Below are 22,723 nucleotides of genomic sequence, written 5' to 3'. Positions count from 1 at the left end.
ATTACAGTTAGGGGGTGCCTGGACGGCTCAGTGGGTTAAGCCTCTGCCTTGGGCTCAGGTCATGATCCCAGGGTCCTGGGATAGAGCCCCACATCAGGCTCTCTGCTCAGCAGGGAGCCTGCTTCTCCCTCTCTCTGGCTACTTGTGATTTCTCTCTCTTTGTCAAATAAATGAATAAATAATCTTAAAGAAAGAAAAATTACAGTTAGGAACAGTTCAGTGCTGTAACACAATAGCGCTCTTGTTAATCAAAGTTACCTTCTCCTCTCCAAATTAACTATGAAATAACGCCCATCAAACATCTTTCATGGAGTGAGGCTCTTCCTCCTAAGTATTAATGACTTATTAATAAACTTATTTGGTCCCCAAATGGAACCTTACATTTAGCTTTAAGCATCCAAATGGTTTTAGTATAGGCCAAATACAGAGAAATCAGGATTTAGAATTTATTTTCTCCTACTCCACTGGCTCAAACGCTCAGCGCAAGCAGGCACTACGGGGACTAAGAACCGTCAAGTGAAGGCCTGGCTGGCCCCCAAGTGACTCGCAGAACAGGAAGGGAGTACTAGCCATGCAAGAGGAAAGCCATCGTTGGCTGGACCCAGCATAACTTGAGGAATCACCATCAAAAATCAGTTTCCCCCCCAGAAGACTCCGCCCCAGTCAGTGCAGCCACAGGAGAGAGGGTGAATTCAATCCAAATGGTTATTTATTCTAAAACTGGAAGCTACTATGCCTACATTTTTGCCAGGATGTAATGAGAACAGGGGAGGAAAAAGTTACAGATGTAAACAATGACACAGTTACATTTTTTTTTTTTTTAACGGTAAAACCCTTTTTTACTGGCCACTTCCAAGAATGCTTTACAGGTTGTGCAAAAACATTTACAGTCTCCATGTGGTGTGTGTTTCCATCTAGGACAACTACAACAGACGTCTGATAAAACACTAAACAAGTCTTCTAAGGAAAACAAGGCTAGGGGTCCCTCCTGGTAATCCACATGTCCCCCACTTAACATCATTTTTTCACAATAAAAAGACAGAAACAAAACCCAGACATCTACTGTTGTTTTAAGTGATCTCTTGGGTTAAACTAACAAGCATGTGGCAGTTTCACTCTCCATCCAACAGAAATAGCTTTTTTTTTTTTAAATGATGACTTTCTGGTGTCCAAAATGAACAGCAAGTCCCTCCCCTAGCCCTCCCCCAACCCCCAAGACCTCCAAACGGCTTGAGCTTTGTTCCTCTGGCCCCGAGGGCCTAGCATCCACAAACCACGTCAGAGACCATAAAAAGCTGCTATTCGCCAGAGGACGGAACATTTGAAAAAGGGATGGGAACTTCTGCCTCAGATTCAATTTTCTGTTCACATCATCTTGCCCTACGGCAATTTCTTTGGGCTCCGATTTTTACCTCCCTGCCTGACACTACGAGCAAAGCTTTCTCAAACTCCCTTAATAAGTTGTTAGTGGATTACAGCAAAGTTCATGCAATCACTTCACCCACTGCCACGCACAAATCCACGAGGGCCCCACAAGAAAGCAGGCGCCAACAGAAAGGATGTCATTAGGAGCAAGCCGGCTCCCTTCCTACCAGCACCCCCTTGCCAGCCTCGGGGGCAGAAGGGTGTATGGGACAGGGGTGACTGGAGGACCGGGACAGGGCCTGCGTGCCTAGAGAAGGGCTGCACGGAGGGAGTGATGGCAGAGGGAGAGGAAGATCAGATCTCAGCACAAAATTTTTACCCGAGGACTGCCCAGGTGAGGAAACGGAAGTGGAGCCTCAGGGCAGGCGGGGGTCCAAGCCCCCCCCCCCCCCACCCCGACGGGCTAGTGCTGCAGGACGCGGTGTTTGCAGAGTAAGCTCTTGGCTGACACAACACTAGGCAGGAAGAGGACTTACAACTGAAGCGGAGGACGGAAGGAGCATTCCCACCCCCCCACCCCCCACCCCCCCGGATTCCTGAGCCCAGCCACCGGAAGCTGTTTGTCAAGAACCAGGAGGGTGTTGGTAAAGTTACAAACAAAAACTATCCCAACTCAAGTCTCCTGGTTAGAGGCCTCTCTGGGGACGCGCAGGGACAGCGCCCCTGGAGGAATCCTGTTTCCAGAAGTCGGGAGGGGGCGGCTCCCTTCTCAAGCACACGGTACACACGCGCTCACATTCTCGGCCTCCCCCCCCCCCGCCATTTCGGCAGCCCCCACTGAGCTGCCTCCCACCCCCCACCCCCCTCCTATCCACTCTCTACCTGTGTATCAAAAATCCCAGCAGGGCTTGTGCCCCCCACACTGTATAAAATAGTTGCTATTCTCAGCACCTGGGCCCGGGAGCCCACACCACAGGATCCGCCTATGTACATCTCCTGCTGCGGCGTCAAGAATCCTGCTTCGTTTCTGTGTGAGCTGAAACCCTGAGAAACGCTCCTTCTCTCGCACTACAAGAGGCCAGGTACCCTAACAGAGATGATTTCAGAGACTTCCCGCCTGTCTCGAGCTTGGAAGACAGAGAGCAGAGACTGGCAGAATCACAATCTTCCGGCTGAGGGCGGCAACGCCATTCTCCCCGAAGGTTCTGCGGAAATTCACTGCCGGGTGCGCGGAGCGTGCAGGCTATTCCGCTCTGCGATCGTGAGCCGTCCCCGGGCGTCCTCAGCCTGGGAATCCTCCGTAACAGAACCACCCAACTGGCAGTCTCCGCGCCTCGGCCGAACAGCACGAGGCCTGGGAAAGTGGAGACAGGGACACTTTGGCCTCCCAGCCCACCAGACCAGATCTCCCAAGAGGGAAAGGTCGGTAAAGAAAATACAAACGGTTAGTTGGTGCAAGTGATTGATAAGAGCCAATCGTTTATTTTCACTGCCCCAGTCACAAGCTCTCCCTCTGTCCCCACTCCTGCCTGCTCCGGAGAGGGCGCGCTTAACATGCGTGCCCACCCTCTCCGCACCTCCTCACCACTCTCCCTTCCTCGGCTGCCAGTCCAGCTGCCTTAGAATGTCAGAAGGGTGACATTTTCAGTTCTTTTCCTGTCCGAACTGCAGGATACAGGACAGGCAGCCCTAAGTGCTGCTTTCTGCGCAAATGTTTTTTGATTACAAATATCTAACTAGGTTTGAAATGTTTTATAGAATAAGACAATATTCTTTTCAACAAACTTTTAAAAAAAATGTACAGTTTTGTTGTTTCCACCTCCCCCCTCCCCTGCCCCTGCTTGCGCACCCTCCCCCCCCACCGCCCCTCCCCGGCAGCTCAGCCCCACCCGAAAAACAGCCCCTGTTTTCCTTGGTTGTGTTTTGGAGGGGTGCCTGGCACCCCTAGAGACTCAGCTTCACGGCTGACAGGCGAGAATGACAGGGGCTTCACCGATACCCTTGGTAACCGTAGTAGTTCCTGTAGTATCGGTCTCTGTCCTGGGGGTGGTGGTAGTAGTAATTCTGCCACTAGAAGAGAGGGGAAACCCCGTCACTGGGCGCCGCAGCTGGCGGAGGACGGAGAGGCATGACGCTCACTCCTCTAGTCCGGCCACCCCCCTTCGCTCTCCCCGGATACTCACATCCCGACTGTACTGTCTGTAATAGTCTCTGTATCTGTTGTACTCGTAATCTCGCCCGTAGAATCGATCATAGTCTCCCCTGTATCGATCGTAGAAGTTACGGTAGCCCTGAGAAAGAGGGAGTGGAGATTTGCGGGTTGTCGGCATCACGAACCGCTGCCATCCCATTTTAAACGAGACACATATCATAGCTTGATGTGATCAACAGGCTTAAGCTTCCCAGAATAAATTCTTCCAGAGGAACACATTAAATGGGCAAAACCCTAAGCCCTGAGGAAACAGCCCAAACCGCTCTGCTCCCCCAAGCCAATAGGAATGGCCATCACGACCCAGAGGGAGGAGCAGAAGGAGAGCTGCACTCACCCCTCTGTTTCCAGACTGCCCCCAGTACTGCTGCCCGTAGGCCCGGTTGTCGTAGCCTCGGCGCTGCCCGCCCACTGGAAGAGAAATGGAGAGCGCGCTCAGACAGCTGGCATGGGGTCCTGGCTCCACGTCTGAGTGGAAATCAAAAAGTCGGAGCCAAAGGCAATTCTGGGGGAGTAGGAAGCCTGCTTCTGTCAGGCTTACACAATGGTAATTAAAACACCAGCCAGGAGCTTTTTCAAGAGTCTCAAGGGGGAGGGCAGAGGAATAGAGACACAAGAAACCAAGCCACCTTGCTTTTGGAGCTCCCCAATTCCTGCAAAACATCTAAGATGGCAAAAGGATAGTTGGCAGAGTCAGAAATAGGAATAAAATCTGCCATTCATAGGATCACAGACTTTCAGTCTTGGAAGGGACCCCAGATATCCTATAACCCAGACCCGTTATTCCACGCCAATGACACAAAGTCTAACTAGTAAGCTCATCTAGGGTAGGAAGCTGGTATTCCCAATGCCTAGCACACAGCAGACACTCAAAAATTTTGTTGACTTAAACACACACACACGCACACACACACATTATTAAAGGGCAGTGAACGCAAACTACGGGGCTCACTGACAAGACATTCAGGAGGAAAATTAATTCTATTACTAGCCTAACTTACTTCATAACCCCCCCAAATTACCGAATAATGCATTCACTTTCTGTCTACACAGCTGGGTTGATCCAACAGACAAAGCAGCAAGAAACTTTAGGCTGAGAGTCCTGTCTCACTGCCCGCCTCCTGGAGCTCTACTGCAACAGTGAGCAGGAAGCAAGCGGGGCACTTGTATGTCAAACTGAAAACGGGACAGAGAAGCTCAAACCCGGCTTTTCAAGGAAAAAACATTTCTGTTGCAAAAGAACTACCTCTCGCTGAACGAAGGATTGTGGGAAAAGCCTAAGAAAATGGGGGTGGAGGACAGGGGAAGAACCAGCTCCATGGAGAAGGTACTTCCTTATCACCTACAACCTGACCGGCTGTCCTTGCCTCTACCGTGGCTCCCGCTGTGCGCAGCGATGACGCCGCACCAAGGCAGGGAGGCTGGCAGGTCCCCGGGACTCACCATAGCCTTGACCGCGGCTTCGGTTCTGCCGGTTGCGCTTGTTTCGATTGTTTCGGCGGTTTGTCCGCTTCTCGGAGGGGGGCAGCAGCTTCCTGGCCTCCTCCTTGTACTTGGTGACAATGGGCTGAGCTTCCTCCTTCTCCAGCTCGCCATATGTCACCTCATCCATATAGTCGCATTTCTCAGGCAGAGAGAAGTTGGCTGTAAGAGAAAGAGAGAAGCTCTCAAGACCTGGAAAGTGCACATATGCGCAAGATCTCACCTTGAAAAGTCCTCTGGAGGAGGAACGGGATTTTCTAAGGCTCGTCTACCCATGCCCGCAAAGCTGCTGGGTTCATCCCCACTCACACTTAACTGAATGATGCACTTGCCCTACTGGAATTTTTTCCCTAAATTGTATCAGCCCCAGGCCAGAGGCTACCTGTGAAGTCATTTACAAGTTCTCCAGTGATCCATAATAAATTAACAGTGAATTGGGTTTAAGTGTCTTATCAGGACAGAGGCAGGTAGCCAGAGGCTAAAAATACCTGAGAAAGCTTTGGTGTTGGTAAAATGCTGAGAAATCCACTTTTTTTTTTTTTTTTAAGATTTTATTTATTTATCTGACAGACTGAGATCATAGGCAGGCAGAGAGAGAGAGAAAGGGAGAAGCAGGCTCCTTGCTGAGCAGAGAGCCCGATGTGGGGCTCGATCCCAGGACCGTGGGATCATGACCTGAGCTGAAGGCAGAGGCTTTAACCCACTGAGCCACCCAGGCGCCCCGAGAAATCCACTTTTAAGAGCGACTCCATGAGAAGCTGACTCAAACCGAAATGCACTCACTCATCCAGACGAGCACAGGAAACAAGGGTACAAGGGTCATTTACCACCTGTGCGCCAGGGGCCGGCACATGAGGCGGGGTCTCAGCGGAATTCAGCTCAATGGGGATCTCCTGATTCTCAGAGGAATCCAGTTAGCTCTCTGAACTAAATTCCTCCAAGTGTCTGAGTACCAGGTACGGACTGGCAGAGTTCATTCTGAGTTAACCCAGAGCGTCCGGCTCTGAGGTGTGTCATCAGCTCCCGGGTCTGGGCATTACCACAATTCAAAGAGCCAGGAGCCGATGAGACAAGTGGGATGCCAGAAGGTGAAGGCAGCCAACAGGGGGCAAAAAAAATCTCTCTCAAGAGAACGACTGGAAGTGGGATCAGTCAAGATGGAGATGATGCTGTAAGGTTCTGTACTGCATTAAAAAAACCAAAAACCAAAACGGAAAAAACAATCCTAATGTGACACTAGAAAGCAAGGTATACCGATGAGACTGTTCACACCAAACACTGTAAGTTTCGTTTGAACCGTAATAACCTCCCCCCTCTAGAACATAAATTCAATGAAGGTAAAGCCTCGTTTCACTGGCTATTTACTCTCTATGCCTAGGATAGTACTAACAAACAGTAAACACCCCTGAAGCTTTTACTAAATGAGTAACTGACTCAGCAAAGCCTCTGTTTGAGTGCTTCGAGTCTCTCACTACCCCCCTTTTTGTAGCCTCTCTGAACGTTTCAAGGAGTTACTGCCTCTCTCCAGTCACTTCCTCATTCATCCATCTACAAGTGCTCACACCCATTCATTTGCTCTCCAGATTTACACACCGCCCCCCTTTGTTAAAGTAAGCTCTATGCCCAACCTGAGCTTGAACTCATGACACTGAGATCAAGAGTTACATGCTCTACTGACTGAGCCAGCCCGGCACCCCCAGATTTACTTTTTAAATGTGGAGAAGTACTCCAGATGCTAAGAGGCACTAAGAGGTCCTGAAAAGGTGTGCACTGACCAAGAACAGGCTCCCTAACTTGTATCATGTTAGCCCACCTTTCATCTCCAGCATTATAGACTCAGGCACATCATCTCCCTCCACTTCCTTCCTCAACTCCAGCCTCTTCTTCCAATCTTCCTCATTAGGAACAACCACCACCACTTTCCGAGAGAAAGTCTTGAACAGCAACAGCTTCCGCCGTTGGCCAGAGTTGTACACATTACACTAGGGACAGGAAGGATAACAGGTTTTAGGAATAAAAATTACCACTCATATGCAACCAAAACACTTACGGAGCATCTTTTCCAAGTGAATCAAGAGATTAGGGATCTTACAGACACAATTTCCTCTAATTCTTCAAATTCCACCTAACAGATATTATCCTGTTTTGCACATCAGAAAAATTGAGACTCAGAGAACAAGACTTGTCTGAAGTCATAAACCTAGTTAAGTGGCGGAGCCAGGAATCCAAACAAGCTCTTCCCATTACCTCTACTACGTGTTTATAGTCTGGGTCCCTACTTTCTGGTAAAAATGCTCATAGAAGGCATCTCTGAGTTCAAAAAACATTACGGCCACAATATAACCGCTTGGTCATAATTAGGTAACCTGGTTCTGATCGTTAATTCAGTCTCCCTCTACATATGGACCCCACTTGGACTGTAGGCAATTCTATCAGATAAGTTTTCATCTTTGGACCTTCTGTAAAATTAGATTTCTTTCTTTCCTTCTTTCGTTTTTTAAGTGGCCTCTACACTCAATGTGGGGCTCGAATACAGAACCCCAAGATCAAGGGCTGCACTTTCCACTGACTCAGCCAGCCAGGTGCCCCAGGTTTTTTTTGTTCCCCCGCCATCCCCCCCAATGTCTGAAGAATACCTGATCAAGAATGAAGTTCCTCTTTGTCCGGGAAGCAATCTGGACCAGCTTACTAAGGCACTGGGAGGCTTGCTGAACTAAAAGGTCTCTGCTTTTGGGGTCCATCTCTGGCTCCTCAAGCCCCTTCATCTGGTGAGTTCGAGGGGAAGTGAAGAGAAACACGAGAAGTTATGCAGCAAGTTAAAACCCAAGAGTCACTGGTAAAGGCCATCTCTCTAAATGCCACCAAAGCTATTACAGCAGTTCACTGCTATTCCTCAATGCTGTCAACGTATGTCGTCCAATTTCTAAGAGTCACTTCCAGTCTTGATCTGGATATAGTCCAGATTTCACCTGCTTTCAGAAATCTGACAACAGAGCAAACGGGAAAAAAAACTACCTTAAATATATACTGAGAATTCAATTATCTATTTGTGGGATCCTGTTCTCAGACACTTAAAAGACCCAACTCCATCAGGAAAAGGTTATAGGCATTTCTTGGGGGCCTCCAAAGCAAATACCATGGCTAACCTCCCCCAGCAACTCACCCTCATTTGATTGAGCACAGTCTCAGCTCCCAGGACATTGTATCTTTTCTCGGGGTTTTCTTTTGCGTATTTCAGTGCCCACTGGGTCTTTCCAGATCCAGGCAGTCCTACCATCAGAATCACCTGTACGTAAACAGAACCAGGAATACCATGGAAAGTGACGGAGGGTCATGTCTACAAAGCCCGATTTAAGAACATCGTCATCTGCCCCAACTCAGTGGAGCTTTAAGAAGCAGCTTTATGAGAAGCCGTAAGACCAACTGTTTCAAAGCACACGTACAAACGTTTCTGCCTGTTGTCTAGCATACCTCACACTCCTCTATGGTCTTGGGAGGGACAGCGGTGCGCACCCGCTCCTCAACAGGCACAGCATGAATGAACACAAACTCTTCCGGTGGTGGGAAGAAGGGCTCCTCCTTCTGACCAAAGTTTAATTCTACGACACAATTTTTGCAGAGGACATGGGGTAGGAGGGCCCGTTCTGCCAGGGACTCCTTGTTGATCCGGAACGCCACACCTAGGTCTTCTCCGTTCTTGGAAAAGGAAAGTTCTACTTCTTCAGCCTCAAAATTCTACAATGACAATAAACAAGAGCGTTTGTGACCTTACAGGGCTTGAGACTGATCACACCTTACAATATTTTTTAAAACTCAGACTTCTGAACACAACTAAGCAAACAATGCATCATATGCACAAAAGACAAGACCTGACAGGAAGCAAACTGAGGGGCACCTGGGTAGCTGAGTGGGTTGAGTGTCCGACTCTTAGCTCAGGTCTTAATCTCAGTCATGAGTTCAAGCCCCACCATGAACTCACTGATACATTCCAGACTTTACCTGCTTTCAGAAATCTGACAATACAGCAAAGGAAGTAGGCTCCCACCTAGCATGGAGCCTACTTGGGGTGGGGGGGGGAGGAAGGAAGCAAACTGAACACCCAGTGCCCTCTATCCACTCCTTGCTATGAACCCACAACTTTTAGGAGCACTTACAGCAAAGCAGCCAATGACATCATTCTCCCCGAAAGTCTGGCCAAATTCTTCAAACTGCCCGTTCTCTGCCTTGAGTCCTCGTCCATCGAAACCATAAGAGAATTCATCCTCACCTAGAACAGCGAACAAATTAGTTACCTACACCCAAATTTCCTATGGAGTAAGCAACACGGCAGCAAACACAACGATTAAGTTAAAAATAACATTACCAAGCTGTGGATGGGAAAAATCAACAGACCATCCAACTCGAAGGAGAGAAACCTCTGTGCAGCCTTCTTTCATTGGGAGATTCTGGGTTACCTGGTCAAGTCAGAAAAGGAACTCTCAGATACTCTGACCAATTCAGGAACAAAGTCTGAGTTAGAAAGACAAGACTTTTATATGAACTGAAAACTACTATCACAGCTCAACATCAGAATAACAGCTGTCAATGAACTTAAACCAAAGCCAGAGAGATCAATTTCTTGGTTATTGGAGCTAAGGTCATCATTAAAACGCAGTGCCTTTTACTGCATTAATACAATATTGGTGGGCAGGAACTGAATACATGGTAGTTTAATGAATAATTTAATCAATGAAGGATCTTAATGAGCTGCACATACTACCTTGGCCTCAAAGCAGACTTTCCCCTTTGTCACGCCGTAAGTACTCCTTGCCCCAGACCAAAGGGTGGGGAACTTCTCTGAGAAAAGTGGCTGCCCCCCATAGCGGTCTTTGCTCACTTGAAAATGGAGATCCGAGGTATCTGTTAGAAAGAAGGAATCTCTTTATTCCAAAGCTCAACACTCGAAAGCCATCAAGAGAACACAAATACAACTAGTTGTCAAGAATGGATATAAAGTCTCCCATTGCTAAGTCTCTTAAAAATTGCAGGCCATGAAATTTTACTATCCCAAGTCACATTTGACTGGTTGAAAACCCCAACCTATCTGCCTTATACATACACGTGTCCAAGTTCACAAGAGTCTGATCCTCCTCTTCATCTTTTGCCTCTTCTTCAGGGGGTGGGGGAGACTTTGAGCTGTAGGTAGAAGAGAAAAGCAAATGGTGTATCCAAACCCCTCTTCTTTGAAGGGTATCTGTAAAACGTTTTAAACTATCAGTGAATATAAAATTCCAGGAGAGAGCTGCTTTCGACAAATGAGAAAACGACAGGAGCTTTCAGAGCAGATCCAATCTAAAACTTATGCCTATAAAAACCTATTCCATTTTTAATCCACCCCTCTTTCCAAACTCTCCAATCAACATCAGGTATACCAAAATCAGAGCAGACACTCCTTTCAATGAAAGGGACTGTTTCCCTCACCGGCTGTGGTAAGCCTCCTCTCGGAATTCATAGTAAGCTCGGCCATGTTCATCCTTCTCATCCCGCTGTCTCTTTACCCCCCGCCGCTCACCATCTGAGCCTGCTGGTTTTGACTTTTCACTATCTTGGTCATCTCCTACAAAAAGGAGGGAAAGAAAATCAGCAGTTTTCATTTTGGAATGTAGAATAAGCTCAGAACCAACAGCAACTAAAGGAGGAGCTGAGAATCCGTCTAATGAGAATAGCCAGGTTATTCCCACTGCATCCACAGAATGTTTTATTTCTAAAGATCATCTTCCTGTCATTGGATGGTACGTTATCTTAGAAAAAAGAAGGGATGGACATTATGGGCTAATTAGAGTCAAGCAGTAGATAAAAATTGGACAATTTTTGCATTCTAAATTTATCTGCTTAAATCAGGTCAAACTTGCAGATTTTCCCACCAATATGACATCTTTAAAAATCCCCTAAGTCTTTTAAAAAACTTCGTAGGTTAATTTAATTTTGATCCTTGATTGTTAGATTTGGATATAAGCGAGACAGTTAATACACATTTTCCAACACTCTTCCACAGCTTCATGATATAGATGCCTCAGTGTGAGTGTGTGTGTGTGTGTTTTTTAAAGAGTTTGCCTTTCTAACTTAGAATGCACAGCCATTCACAGCTTTTACTTATACAGCAAATAGACTCAGGTGCATATACACAGTTGTATTTTTACCATGCCTTTTTACTGAAAGTTGCCAAGAGCAAACCATTAAGTCACAAGAGACCCATAAATAATACTGCATCTTTACTTCACATAATGTGGGGCAGAAAGGTGTTGTCATATATTTAGCAACATTCTCTGCCAGAGGGGGGAAAAAAACTGGAATTTTTCCTTAGACTTTGGCAGTTTGCAACACAAAGATATTTAATAATAATTTCTTTAAAGCTGTCCTTTATCTCTCAACCTTTTTTACCTGCTATTTGGGATACACGTTAGGTCAAAGGTTATGTAATGGGATTTTTGTTCCAGGACATAGAACAAACAATCTGCAAGCTGCATGTGACTGTCTTAGAATGGGTTCCAATTATACCATGATTACTAATAGCAGCTTGAAAAAATCTGTTATAAAAACTAAGGCAACCCACTTCATAGTAGGACTTGGAAGCAGCTCTAGCTTTCCTACCTACTCTGACAGACAGGTATGGATGAGCTCTCACCATCCAACCACTTCAAAAGAAGAAAGGTCACTAACTCCCTGGGGCGACTCTACACATTCTCTTCCGAGGTTACTCAAATGGAGCCACTAACACCTCAATCTTTTCAATTCAGGAAGTCAGGGACCTAAAATGTAAAAGGCTGACCAAGTATACAGCAAATCCCCAAATTTGCCCATCCACGGACTCAGTGGGAAGATTAAAATTTAATCGTAAGAATTCAGGCAAGATAAAACCTCTACGATGGGGTTGGTCAGTTCTAAACGCACTAGATTAAGACCTTCGCTTCACTAGTTAACTATTAAACTCCACACCCTCACACCACTGGCTGCTAAAGCAGGAGCAAGGTTAGACTTCCAGATTCACTGTGTGGCTCAAGCTCCAGCAAAGTGATGGGGTGAACTTAGCGAACTTGGCTTATTGCTTAATATTTTTAAGGCGGAAATATCAATAGTCAGGTAACCCAAAGGCCAAAGCCTCCCTAGTGCGGTCTGACTGTCCGTGTAAGCGCCAATTTCTAAGCGCATTCCCGCTTTAGGAAAAGTATATGTGCTGCCGAAGCGAGCACATAGGAAAAGATAACCAGTACCGCGGGGAGCTGCTCCACAGGTAGCTCACAAGCAGTCCGCATGCAAAATCGCTCACTTCCATCCAGGAACCAAGTTAGGCAGGAACCTCCCTCCTGCAGAGAACAGGGCTGCCAGAGGCAGCCACCCACCCCCCCCCCCCGAAAGGTGGGCAGAGAATGAAAACCACCACCTCCCCTGGGGAGTCCCACCAGAAGGTGATAGGAATCTTGCGCTTTCAGGCAAGGGAGAACAGGGAATCGGACCCCGCGGTGCACGGCTGGGTGTTGGGTCGGGGGCAGTTTGGAGCCGGGCTCCGCTGCCAGCTCCTCACCCTGTTCCTCTGCGGCCTTGTCACCCGGAGCCTCGGATCCCGGCGTCTCGTCCCCGCTCCGCTCCTCCGGCTCGTCTTCCTCCCCCTTGCCGGTGCCCTGCTCTTCGCCACCATTTACCCCACCTGACCCCGCCGTGGACTCCTCCGCCGGCTTCTCGGAAGTATCAGGCTCGGCCGCGGCCTCCATGGCTGGCGCCTCCGGGGGCTCCGGCGGCGGCTGCGCGGCCTGGCCCGAGACCTGGGCAGGGGGTGGCTCTTCGTCCTCGTCCTCCAGCAGCGCCTCCTCGTCCTCCTCCTCCTCTTCTTCGTCGTCCTCCTCGTCCCCGCCCGGGCCACCGCCCGACGCGGCTACAGGCCGAGGCTCCGCCTTGCAGGCCCCGCCGGGCCCGGCCCCGCCACCGCCGGCCTCGTCCTCGAGCATCTCGGCGTCCAGCGCCTCCTGCAGCCGCTGCGCCAGATCCACCTTGAGGCCGCGCGAGTCCAGGCCCCGCCGCTGCAGCTCCGACCGCAGCTCGGTCACTTTCAGCCGCTTCACCTCCATCGCCGCCGCCTCCTCCGCCTCCCGCCGCCTCCTCCCCTGCGAACCGTCGACCGAGCCCGACCGCGCAGGCGCCGCCGCCGCCCGCCTCCGCCTCACGCGCCAGCACTGAGCCCGCGCGAGCGAGCGCACGCACGTACGCACGCAGGCAGCGAAGGCCGCGCGCAGCCTCCGCTACGTAGTGTTTGTTTCTCCCTACTGCTCCCCTCCCCCCTTCGGCTCACGGAGCCCCAAACAACGCAGCGGGGCACCGCTTCCCTTACAGCCCTTCGGTTCCCCTGCCGCGGGCGGGCGCGCCGAGGACGACGGACTTCCCTCCCGCCCCCTCTCACCCCTCGGCCAATCGCCGCCAGCGGTTTCACCGCGCAGCCGCACCGGAGCCTGAGCCGGGGACTGGCTGCGGTTCAAGTGCCTCGTAGCACGGAGGGGTGTGCGCGCCCGCCAGCCCGTACTTCCAGCCGCGGGCTCTGCGCAGCCGCCGGGAGCTCCCTTCCCACACGCCCCTCCCACCCCGTCACCACCCTTACTCCCGGCTGGCTTCCGATCGCGCTGTCGTCTTAGGGCTTGCTAGTCTTTCTTCCCTACTATCTATACGTGCGGCAGCGTCTTAAGAAGAAAAAAAAAAGCCAGGAGGGAAGCTGTTGCAACTTGAAAGCCTACTAGTAATTGTCTTTCTGTTTAGTACACAAAGGGCTTCCCCAAACCAAGAAATATACTGTGACCCCCTGGCCCTCTTCGCTAAAATCTTTCAAGTTCTCTACCCAGCAACACACGCCCGGACCTCGCCAGTTAGCTTTCTTATTGGCCAACTTGAATCGACATCTGCAATGCTGATTGGTCGTGCGTGATCATCCGGATTCTTCCAATTGGCGAAGCTGCCGGGAGATTGCCCCCCCTCCAGCCCCGGGTTGATCCGCAGGAGAGGCGGGGTCATTTCTGCGGGATTACTTTTTCGAGGCCGCTTGTGATTGGACGGCGTGGCGCAATGCGCGCTACCGTTTAGACACCAAACTGTCGGGACTCTGGCCCCGGTAATGTAGGTGCTTCCGCCCGTAAACCGAAGCCGAGGAGGAGACTTCCGTGCCTGGGCGTTTGCAGAGGGCGAGCGGTTGCCCGTGGGGCTTGGGGGACTTGCCACTGAGCTGCCGTGCTGTCGCGTCAGTTTATGCTTGTGGTTTGAGTGCACGGAACGCATTCAGCTCGGTTCCCAGCTTCTGACGCAGATAGAAACAAATGCTTGTGGAATACGTGCAAATAAAGAGCCAGGGTGGCGGCCAGCTCTGTAGCCTTCTCTCAGCAGTTGGCCCCGCCTATTCCCTTTCACTTCCGGGTCAGGGAGGTGTGTCCAAAAGAAAGGAGGAAGCAAAATCCGCCGGCATTCCCACGCCTGCCACAGTTTCTTGGGACGGCCTCTGATTTTCCGGGAGGGTCTGTTCACCCCGCAGTCTCTTTAAGAAACCACTTAGTCTCTCGCTTTATTATTCCCACATCCTCTCCCTGATTAGTCCTGTACGTCTAGAGATCGAAAAATACTGCAGGGTAGAGAGGAAGGGGCTGTAGAAGAAACAAGCGAAAGTCATTGCCTGGGGGGAGTCCCGGAGAAGAGTAATTTCCTGCCTTCTTATATCGGCTACCTAAATTAGTTACTCGCTCCTGCCTCCAGAGCTTCAGTTGCTCTTCCACTTCCCAATTCCGCAGGAGCTCTGGGAGGCAGAGTTATGGAGAAGCGCCTGCAGGAGGCTCAGCTGTACAAGGAGAAGGGGAACCAGCGTTACCGAGAAGGGAAGTACCGAGATGCTGTAAGTAGGTACCATCGAGCTCTGCTTCAGCTGCGGGGTCTGGATCCAAATCTGCCCTCCCCGATACCTAATCTAGGACCTCAGGGCCCGGCCCTCACACCTGAGCAGGAGAACATACTGCAGACCACGCAGACAGACTGCTACAACAATCTAGCTGGTAAGACCAGGGCTGAAGGGCGGGTACAGTATCAGGCAGGCACGTGAAAGTCTGTGAACATTGGGAAAAGCACAGACGTGCTGTTCTGTCATGTAATTATTCTGCCATGAATTGAAATGTATTTCCAATCTCTAGGGCTCCCTGCTTCTCAAACTTCACCTGGAGAGTTTGTTAACTGAGCCCCACCCCCAGAGATTCCAGTTTAGTGGGTCTGAGGTGTAATGTGGGGTGGGGGGAGGATCTACCAATTTGTGTTTCTAACAGATTCCTAGCGGATGCTGTTAGATTTAGGGAATTTTGCACACTCTGGAAAAAACATTGTTTCTTTAATATGTAAAATATAGGAAGAAGCCACTTGCTTTAGCCTGTGGTGTCAGTCGTTATTCGATGTTTTGGACTTTTCCACGTTTTCCTCCTTCCTATAAATCAGCTCTTGGGGGCGCCTGGGTGGCTCCGTCTGTTAAGCATCGGCCTGCACCTCAGGTCTTTTTTTTTTTTTTTTTTTTTTTTTGACAGACAGAGATCACAAGTAGGCAGAGAGGCTGGCAGAGAGAGAGAGAGGAGGAAGCAGGCTCCCTGCTGAGCAGAGAGCCCGATGCGGAGCTGGATCCCAGAACCCTGGGATCATGACCGGAGCTGAAGGCAGAGGCTTTAACCCACTGAGCCACCCAGGTGCCCCTCACCTCAGGTCTTGATCCCAGTGGCCTAACTGGGATTCTGCTCAACTGGAGTCTGCTTCTCCCTCTGCCCCTCCCCCCACTCATTCTCTTTCTCTCAAATAAATAAAATCTTTCAAAAAAAAAAATCATAGCGTCACCTGGGTGGCTCAGTTGGTTGGGCGTTTGCCTTCGGCTCAGGTCCTGACCTGGGGGTCTTGGGATCAAGCCTTGAGTTGGGCTCTCTCTGCTCGGCAGGGAACCTGTTTCTCCCTCTCCCTTTGCTTATGTGCTCTCTCTCTCGCTCTCTCTGAATATTTAAAAAAAAAATCAGCTCTGGGATAACTAGTGTCATCCATCTCCATATGGCCTTGGATGACGAAACAGATGGCAGAGTTAGTATCACTAAGATTAATCTGTGAAAAGAAAGTAAACTTCTCAGGTCTGCTCCATGGCCGACAACATAATCATAGTGCTAATGAAATTATTTTGAAATATATTAAAGCATTCTAATGGTCCCAGCCGAGGCCATAGAAATTATTAGGATTAATTTTTATACTTCATGACTGTTATTTAAAGGTGATTTTTTTTTCACTACAAGAGTTTTCACTTATGATTTGATGAAAATCTAGCTTTGTTACAGTGTGTGTCTAGAGCTATTCTTAGATTCAAGTGCCAGTAATAGTAATTATATAGTAGCTAATGTTTCAAGTCATTCAATTCAACATTTATTCAGTAGCAAGGATATGGGAGGATAATGAGACAGATAAAAAGAGCTGCTCTCAGGGCACCTGGGCGGCTCAGTGGGTTAAGCCTCTGCCTTCGGCTCAGGTCATGATCTCAGGGTCCTGGGATCGAGTCCCGCATTGGGTTCTCTGCTCAGCAGGGAGCCTGCTTCCCTCTATCTCTCTGCCTGCCTCTCTGCCTACTTGTGAACTCTGCCTGTCAAATAAATAAATAAATAAATAAAATCTTAAAAAAAAAAAAAAGAGCTGCTCTCCTGGAACATATATTCAAATAAGGAGGGAACATACATAATATATGAGGTGATGGTAAGTGCTGGGGAAAGGACTAAAGCAGAGAATGGGGACAGTGAGTGCCACAGGCATGGGAACCTTAACTTTTAAAGAGAGTGGTCAGCCAATATTTTCACTTTGTCGATGGACCCCAAAGCAAAGACTGTGGCTTAGCCATCCGTAGACCCTCTCTTTGGAGGTGCTTGGGAAATGCTCCGTAAAGACTTACTCAATTAACCATTTCCGCTCATCGAATGCCTGTCACACCAGTTTATTTACAATATTTCTCATCTTCATAAAAATTCTGCCAGGTGCTTGTGATTATCCCCATCTTGCAGGTAAGAAAATGAGATCGCGTCACTGCCGAAAATCCTCCATTGGTATCTCATTACCCTTAGGAAAAAACCCAAACTCGGACCCTCACCTGTAGGGCCGGACGTGATCTGGCTTCTCCATGCACTGAACTTGCAAAGCATATTTATTTCTACCTCCTAGCTTTGTAGAATTTCTTCTCTCTGTAGGCTAGAATGCCCTGTCCCTTGAGTGATCCTGGTCATTCAGATCCTAGTTCAAAAGTCACTTTCTTTGAGAGGCCTTGTGTAATCAAGCATCACTCTGACCTCATTCACTCTATCATAGCACAGTTCTGTTTTCCTGAAAACGCTTCTAAAAATTCATTTGTTTATTGTATACTCTTCCTGCTCAGGGGCTAGGATGCAAGTGGCGTTTGCTCTTCAAGACGTCTGTCTCGTTCCTCTTCCTGCTGCTCCTGGCTCTGCCTAACATATGCATAACCTGTTGTCTAGTAGTGAATGAAGCTACAGTGATGGATTAGTCAAGTCTGAGCCATATGACCACTTGGTGGGGGTATTGTAGAAGGGATGCAGATGTAAGCCTGGGCCCATTACTGTCCTCAGAAGCCCTGATTCTCCTTTCTTCTCAGCACCATGATTAAATAATACTGTGTTTCATTCCTACGGTAATGAAATAGGGAACACATTTCCCTTCTTAATTATTGAAAGGCTGAGCATTGGCTCCTAAACAGATTTGTATTTTTTTTTAAAGATTTTATTTTATTTATTTGACAGAGAGAGAGATCACAAGTAAGCAGAGAGGCAGGCAGAGAGAGAGAGGAGGAAGCAGGCTCCCCGCGGAGCAGAGAGCCCCATGCGGGGCTCGATCCCAGGACCCTGAGATCATGACCTGAGCCGAAGGCAGCGGCTTAATCCACTGAGCCACCCAGGCGCCCCCAGATTTGTATTTTGAAATCTCCTTATATATGCCAAGGTAATAGTGAAGTAATATATTATCAAGAAAGATGGTTTGGGGGTCACCTGGGTGGCTCAGTAGGTTAAGCCTCTGCCTTCAGCTCGGGTCATGATCTCAGGGTCCTGGGATCGAGCTCTGCATCGGGCTATCTGTTCAGCAGGGAACCTGCTTCCCCTTCTCTCTCTGCCTGCCTCTCCTCCTACTTATGATCTCTCTCTCTCTTTGTCAAATAAATAAATACAATCTTAAAAAAAAAAGAAAGAAAGATGGTTTGGGAATCAGAGAGACCTTGGTTCAAACTTTATATTCCACCTAGAAGCTGTGGGATCTTAGGCAAGTTACTTTTATCTCTCCAAGCCTTGATTTCTTTGTCCATTACATGGAGATAATAACACTGACCAATTTCATAGAGTGGTTGAGAAGATTAAATGAGATAATGTTTTGTTTTTGTTTTTAAAGGTTTTATTTGTTAGGGTGAGCGGGATAGAGAGAGGCAGGCAGAGGAAGAAACAGGCTTCCCCACTGAGCAGGGAGCGTGATGCGGGACTTGATCCCATGACCCTGGAATGACCTGAGTCAAAGGCAGAGGCTTTAACCCACTGAGCCACCCAGGCGCCCCCGGAATAATGTTCTTAGAGAGCACCAAGCACAGTGCTTGCTATTTCCTCACGCAATTGATGGCAACTGTTGTTTATAAAGCTGCAGTACCGGGGGGGCACCTGGGTGGTTCATTGTCCTGGGATCAAGCCCTGAGTCAGGCTCACTGCTCAGTGGGAAGTCTGCTTCTCCCTCTCTCACTCCTCCTGCTTGCGTTCCCTCTCTCACGGTGTCTATCAGATAAATAAATAAAATCTTTAAAATAAAAATTAAGGGGCACCTGGGTGGCTCAGTGGGTTAAACCCTCTGCCTTCAGCTCAGGTCATGATCCCAGGGTCCTGGGATCAAGCCCCACATCGGGCTCTCTGCTTGGCAGGGAGCCTGCTTCCTCCTCTCTCTCTCTACCTGCCTCTCTGCCTACTTGTGATATCTGTCTGTTAAATAAAATATTTTTAAAAATAAATAAAATAAAAATTAAAAATCTGCAGTACAATAATTGTCATGAAATGGAGGTTCCAGACAGAGAGCCTGAGGTAGAAGCGAAACAATGAAGAAGAATTTTAAATACCTTTCGAAGTGTGTTCCTACCAGTTTTAGAAATGGGCTTAACCCAGCACTAGGCACATTGTAAGCATTTGGTAGCTATTAAAGTCACTTACAAGGTATGTAAAGCTTCTGTTTGCTGTTGCAACCCCAGTGTCTAGAAGAATGTCTGACACCTGATAGACACTTAGACGCTTTAGATGAGTGAATACTGTTGGTATTGTCCCCTGGTGCTGTCTCCAGTTGGCCCATGGAACCAAGTGTAGTAAGCCCCACCTCCCTCTTCTGTCTTCCTTTCATTTGGCCTGTTAGCCTGTCTCCTTCAGATGGAGCCAGTGAACTATGAACGAGTGAAAGAATACAGTCAGAAAGTCCTGGAACGACAACCTGATAATGCCAAGGCCTTGTATCGGGCTGGAGTGGCCTTTTTCCATCTGCAGGACTACGACCAAGCTCAGCAGTACCTCCTGGCTGCTGTCAACAGGCAGCCAAAAGGTGAGAGAGAAGGGGATTGGGAGTGGTAAGAACAGATAAGATTGCACCACAGTGGTATCTGCTGGGGAGCGGGGAGTATTTTATTTTACTTTTTCAGTTTATTAAATGTTTTTGCTAAGCAGTAATACATTCACGTAGTTCAGAATTCAAGAAGTAGAAAGAGGCGCTTGATCAACTGGCCTTCTTCTATCCTTGCATGCTTGTCTGCAGGGTAAAGCACTATTGTATACCCTCTAGAAGTATTTATGCTTCAATGGGCGTATCTAGAATGTCCCCGCCTGCCTTAGCCCTCACTTTATCCTTTAGCTCAGCAAGGCCCGGGTTTGACCTAGAAAAAGGGCAGGCCTGCTGAGAGAGAATTTGAGACTTGGTTCTTTGTTTCCGAAGCAAGGATATCTTGAAGTGGGGTTATAGACTCATTCCTGTGCTGGTGGTTCAGCACTGAAAATTGTCTCTGGTTTTGCATTCTGGCTTAGAGCAGCTAGGAGATGTTGGAAGCAGAGGGTGCCCAAACATAACAATGTAGCAAAAACTGAGTGAATGGGGGTGGGGTGGAGGGACGCCTGGCTGGCTCAGTCCGTGGAGCCTGTAACTCTTGATCTTGGGGTTGTAAGTTTGAGCACCACATTCGGTGTAGACATTACTTAAAAATAAAATCTAGGGGCGCCTGGGTGGCTCAATGGGTTAAGGCCTCTGCCTTCGGCTCGTGTCATGATCTCAGGGTCCTGGGATCGAGCCCCGTGTCAGGCTCTCTGCTGGGCGGGGAGCCTGCTTCTTTCTCTCTCTCTCTCTGCCTACTTGTGATCTCTGTCTGTCAAATAAAAATCTTTTAAAAAATAAATAAAATCTAAATATAAAATATAATAATCAGGGCGCCTGGGTGGCTCAGTGGGTTAAGCCGCTGCCTTCGGCTCAGGTCATGATCTCAGGGTCCTGGGATCGAGTCCCGCATCGGGCTCTCTGCTCAGCAGGGAGCCTGCTTCCCTCTCTCTCTCTCTGCCTGCCTCTCTGCCTACTTGTGATCTCTCTCTGTCAAATAAATAAAATCTTTAAAAAAAATAAAATAAAATATAATAATCATAGAACAAATGAATGGGAAAGCTAGTGTGAATAAAGACCTAAAACATGAGGCATTTGTTGGTGTTTCTTACCTTCAAGTACACTAAGTGAACTGCCAGCCACCTATAAGCATTTTTAGAGTCTCTGTAGTTGTGGCAACAGCTCTTTCTTCAAACTCCTTCCCTTAATCAAATAAACAACCAGCCAGCCCTGATTGTACAGAGATTTTTCTGCCTGTACAAGATTTTTTAAAAAATTCGCAGTGGTGTTAATGAATGAGATTTACTATTATAAGGAATAGTTATAATATATTCAGATCTTAAAAAGATTTTCTAAAACAGAAGTATGTGGGGGGGGATGGCAGCGGAGTAGGGGGACCCTAGGCTCACCTCATCCCGCGAATCCAACTAGATAATCATCAAATCATCCTAAATACCCCAGAAATCAACCTGAAAACTGGCAGAACAAACTCCACGACTACAGGTAGAGAAGAAGCCTCAACGAAGAAGGGCTAACGTAACAGCTAAAGTCTGATACTCATCATTAATGTGTGTTTCTTCACAGGAAGGTTCCTGGGCTCTAGAGAGTAAAAAATACTGTGCATACTTTGTAGATCGGAACAAACTTACTCTCCCAGAGAATATGTTTATTCTGCTACATACACACACACACACACACACACACACCCTCCAAAAAAAAAAAATAAATTGTTCTAGTATAATACTAAGTAAACCCAAATGATTCTTTCCAGTTTCAGAAATCTGGCCCTCCTCAAACCTACCTTCTATAGTAAGTCCTTTGAAAGACTTGGAATCTTGATTTGAAGTAACAGTGCTGGTTTTGTATCATTCATTCGGGATGTCATTTGGGGTTGTCTCTGACCTGTTTCTGTAAAATAACCTCATCCCCAAAGTGGGGGTCAAATGCTAGCTGGCAGAAGCCAATAACAGTAACTTGGTCTTTTCTCTAAGTATTTATAATCAGTGTGTTTGCTTTGAACATTTTAAAGGGCTCATTGATTAATTCCGGCCATGGCTAAAAAGAAAATAGCTGATTCTATAGAAAAAGTTGTACACAAACAAACGAAGTGTGTGAACAATCCTTTCCTGCCCCAAAGTGTGATTGTGTTCTGACTGCCTCTAATTGCCTTCTTTGCCCTATTCTAAGATGCCAATGTCCGACGGTACCTCCAGCTAACACAGTCGGAACTCAGTAGCTACCATCAGAAGGAGAGACAGCTCTACCTGGGCATGTTTGGTTAACGAAGAAGAAAGATGCTCCTCCACTTGAACTTGAAAGTTAAAGACCCATCCAGGGGAAACCTGAGCCTCAGCAAGAGAAATTAACCCCATACCTCTCTGACCCAGGTGGATTTCTGTTTTGTTTCGAGCCCTGCCCAAACTCCTTGGCACGTACGCAGTCTGGTTTTCTTTTCTTGTTGTGTTGTGCTTTGTTTCTCGGGTCTGTCCATCTGTATTTGTATACCTTTCCATACATGATTCTTGGGGTTATTTGCCTTGAGAATACAGGCACCTATAGGTGCGATTAATCCTCTCTGTGGCACCGATTTTCATGGTAGATGTTGTTACACGTATTCATGTACAGAGGAGAAAGCTAGTAAAGGATGAAAGAATGACTAAAGAGTTTTTTCTCTGTTTTCTCAGATGCCCAGCGCCAAAGTCACACAGACCACACACTGGCAAACATATTTTTGTGTGAAAACAATTATAAATTGGACCACCATGACTTAAAATGGAAAGATTTTATATTAACCATTTTGATTAAACCAATTCCTTTTTCTTTTTTTTTTTTTTTCTTTTTTTTTTATTTTTTTTTTAAATTTTTTTTTTTTTTTTTTTTAAGATTTATTTTTTTGACAGATAGAGATTACAAGTAGGCAGAGAGGCAGGCAGAGAGAGAGAGAGAGGAGGAAGCAGGCTCCCAGCCAAGCAGAGAGCCCGATGCGGGGCTTGATCC

The 22,723-nt window shown here is 47.8% G+C and overlaps 2 protein-coding genes across 3 annotated transcripts; one reads left to right on the top strand and one right to left on the bottom strand.

The window, feature by feature from the left end:
- Positions 1-691: 691 nt before the first annotated feature.
- Positions 692-13,462, bottom strand: HNRNPUL2 (heterogeneous nuclear ribonucleoprotein U like 2). The gene is made up of 14 exons (XM_046016012.1): positions 12,618-13,462; positions 10,517-10,652; positions 10,155-10,231; positions 9,816-9,955; positions 9,420-9,510; positions 9,211-9,323; positions 8,528-8,791; positions 8,220-8,342; positions 7,693-7,821; positions 6,870-7,038; positions 5,018-5,218; positions 3,912-3,985; positions 3,549-3,656; positions 692-3,435 (listed from the first exon to the last, which is right to left on the bottom strand). Exons 1-14 carry the CDS (start codon positions 13,156-13,158, stop codon positions 3,355-3,357), a joined length of 2,247 nt encoding a protein of 748 aa, XP_045871968.1. The 5' UTR covers positions 13,159-13,462; the 3' UTR covers positions 692-3,354.
- A 1,055-nt stretch (positions 13,463-14,517) lies between these two features.
- Positions 14,518-22,539, top strand: TTC9C (tetratricopeptide repeat domain 9C). 2 transcript variants are annotated; one of them, XM_046014177.1, is made up of 4 exons: positions 14,518-14,583; positions 14,854-15,111; positions 19,505-19,687; positions 21,914-22,539. In XM_046014177.1, exons 2-4 carry the CDS (start codon positions 14,874-14,876, stop codon positions 22,006-22,008), a joined length of 516 nt encoding a protein of 171 aa, XP_045870133.1. In that variant the 5' UTR covers positions 14,518-14,583; positions 14,854-14,873; the 3' UTR covers positions 22,009-22,539. The 2 variants fall into 2 exon arrangements, with proteins under 2 accessions (XP_045870133.1, XP_045870132.1); XM_046014176.1 differs by having other exon boundaries at positions 14,518-14,760.
- Positions 22,540-22,723: the final 184 nt, after the last annotated feature.

Source organism: Meles meles, chromosome 8, assembly GCF_922984935.1.
Source record: "Meles meles chromosome 8, mMelMel3.1 paternal haplotype, whole genome shotgun sequence".
Lineage (NCBI taxonomy): Eukaryota > Metazoa > Chordata > Mammalia > Carnivora > Mustelidae > Meles > Meles meles.
The sequence above is the reverse complement of the archived record's forward strand: the minus strand, read 5'-3'. Positions and strand labels throughout refer to the sequence as shown.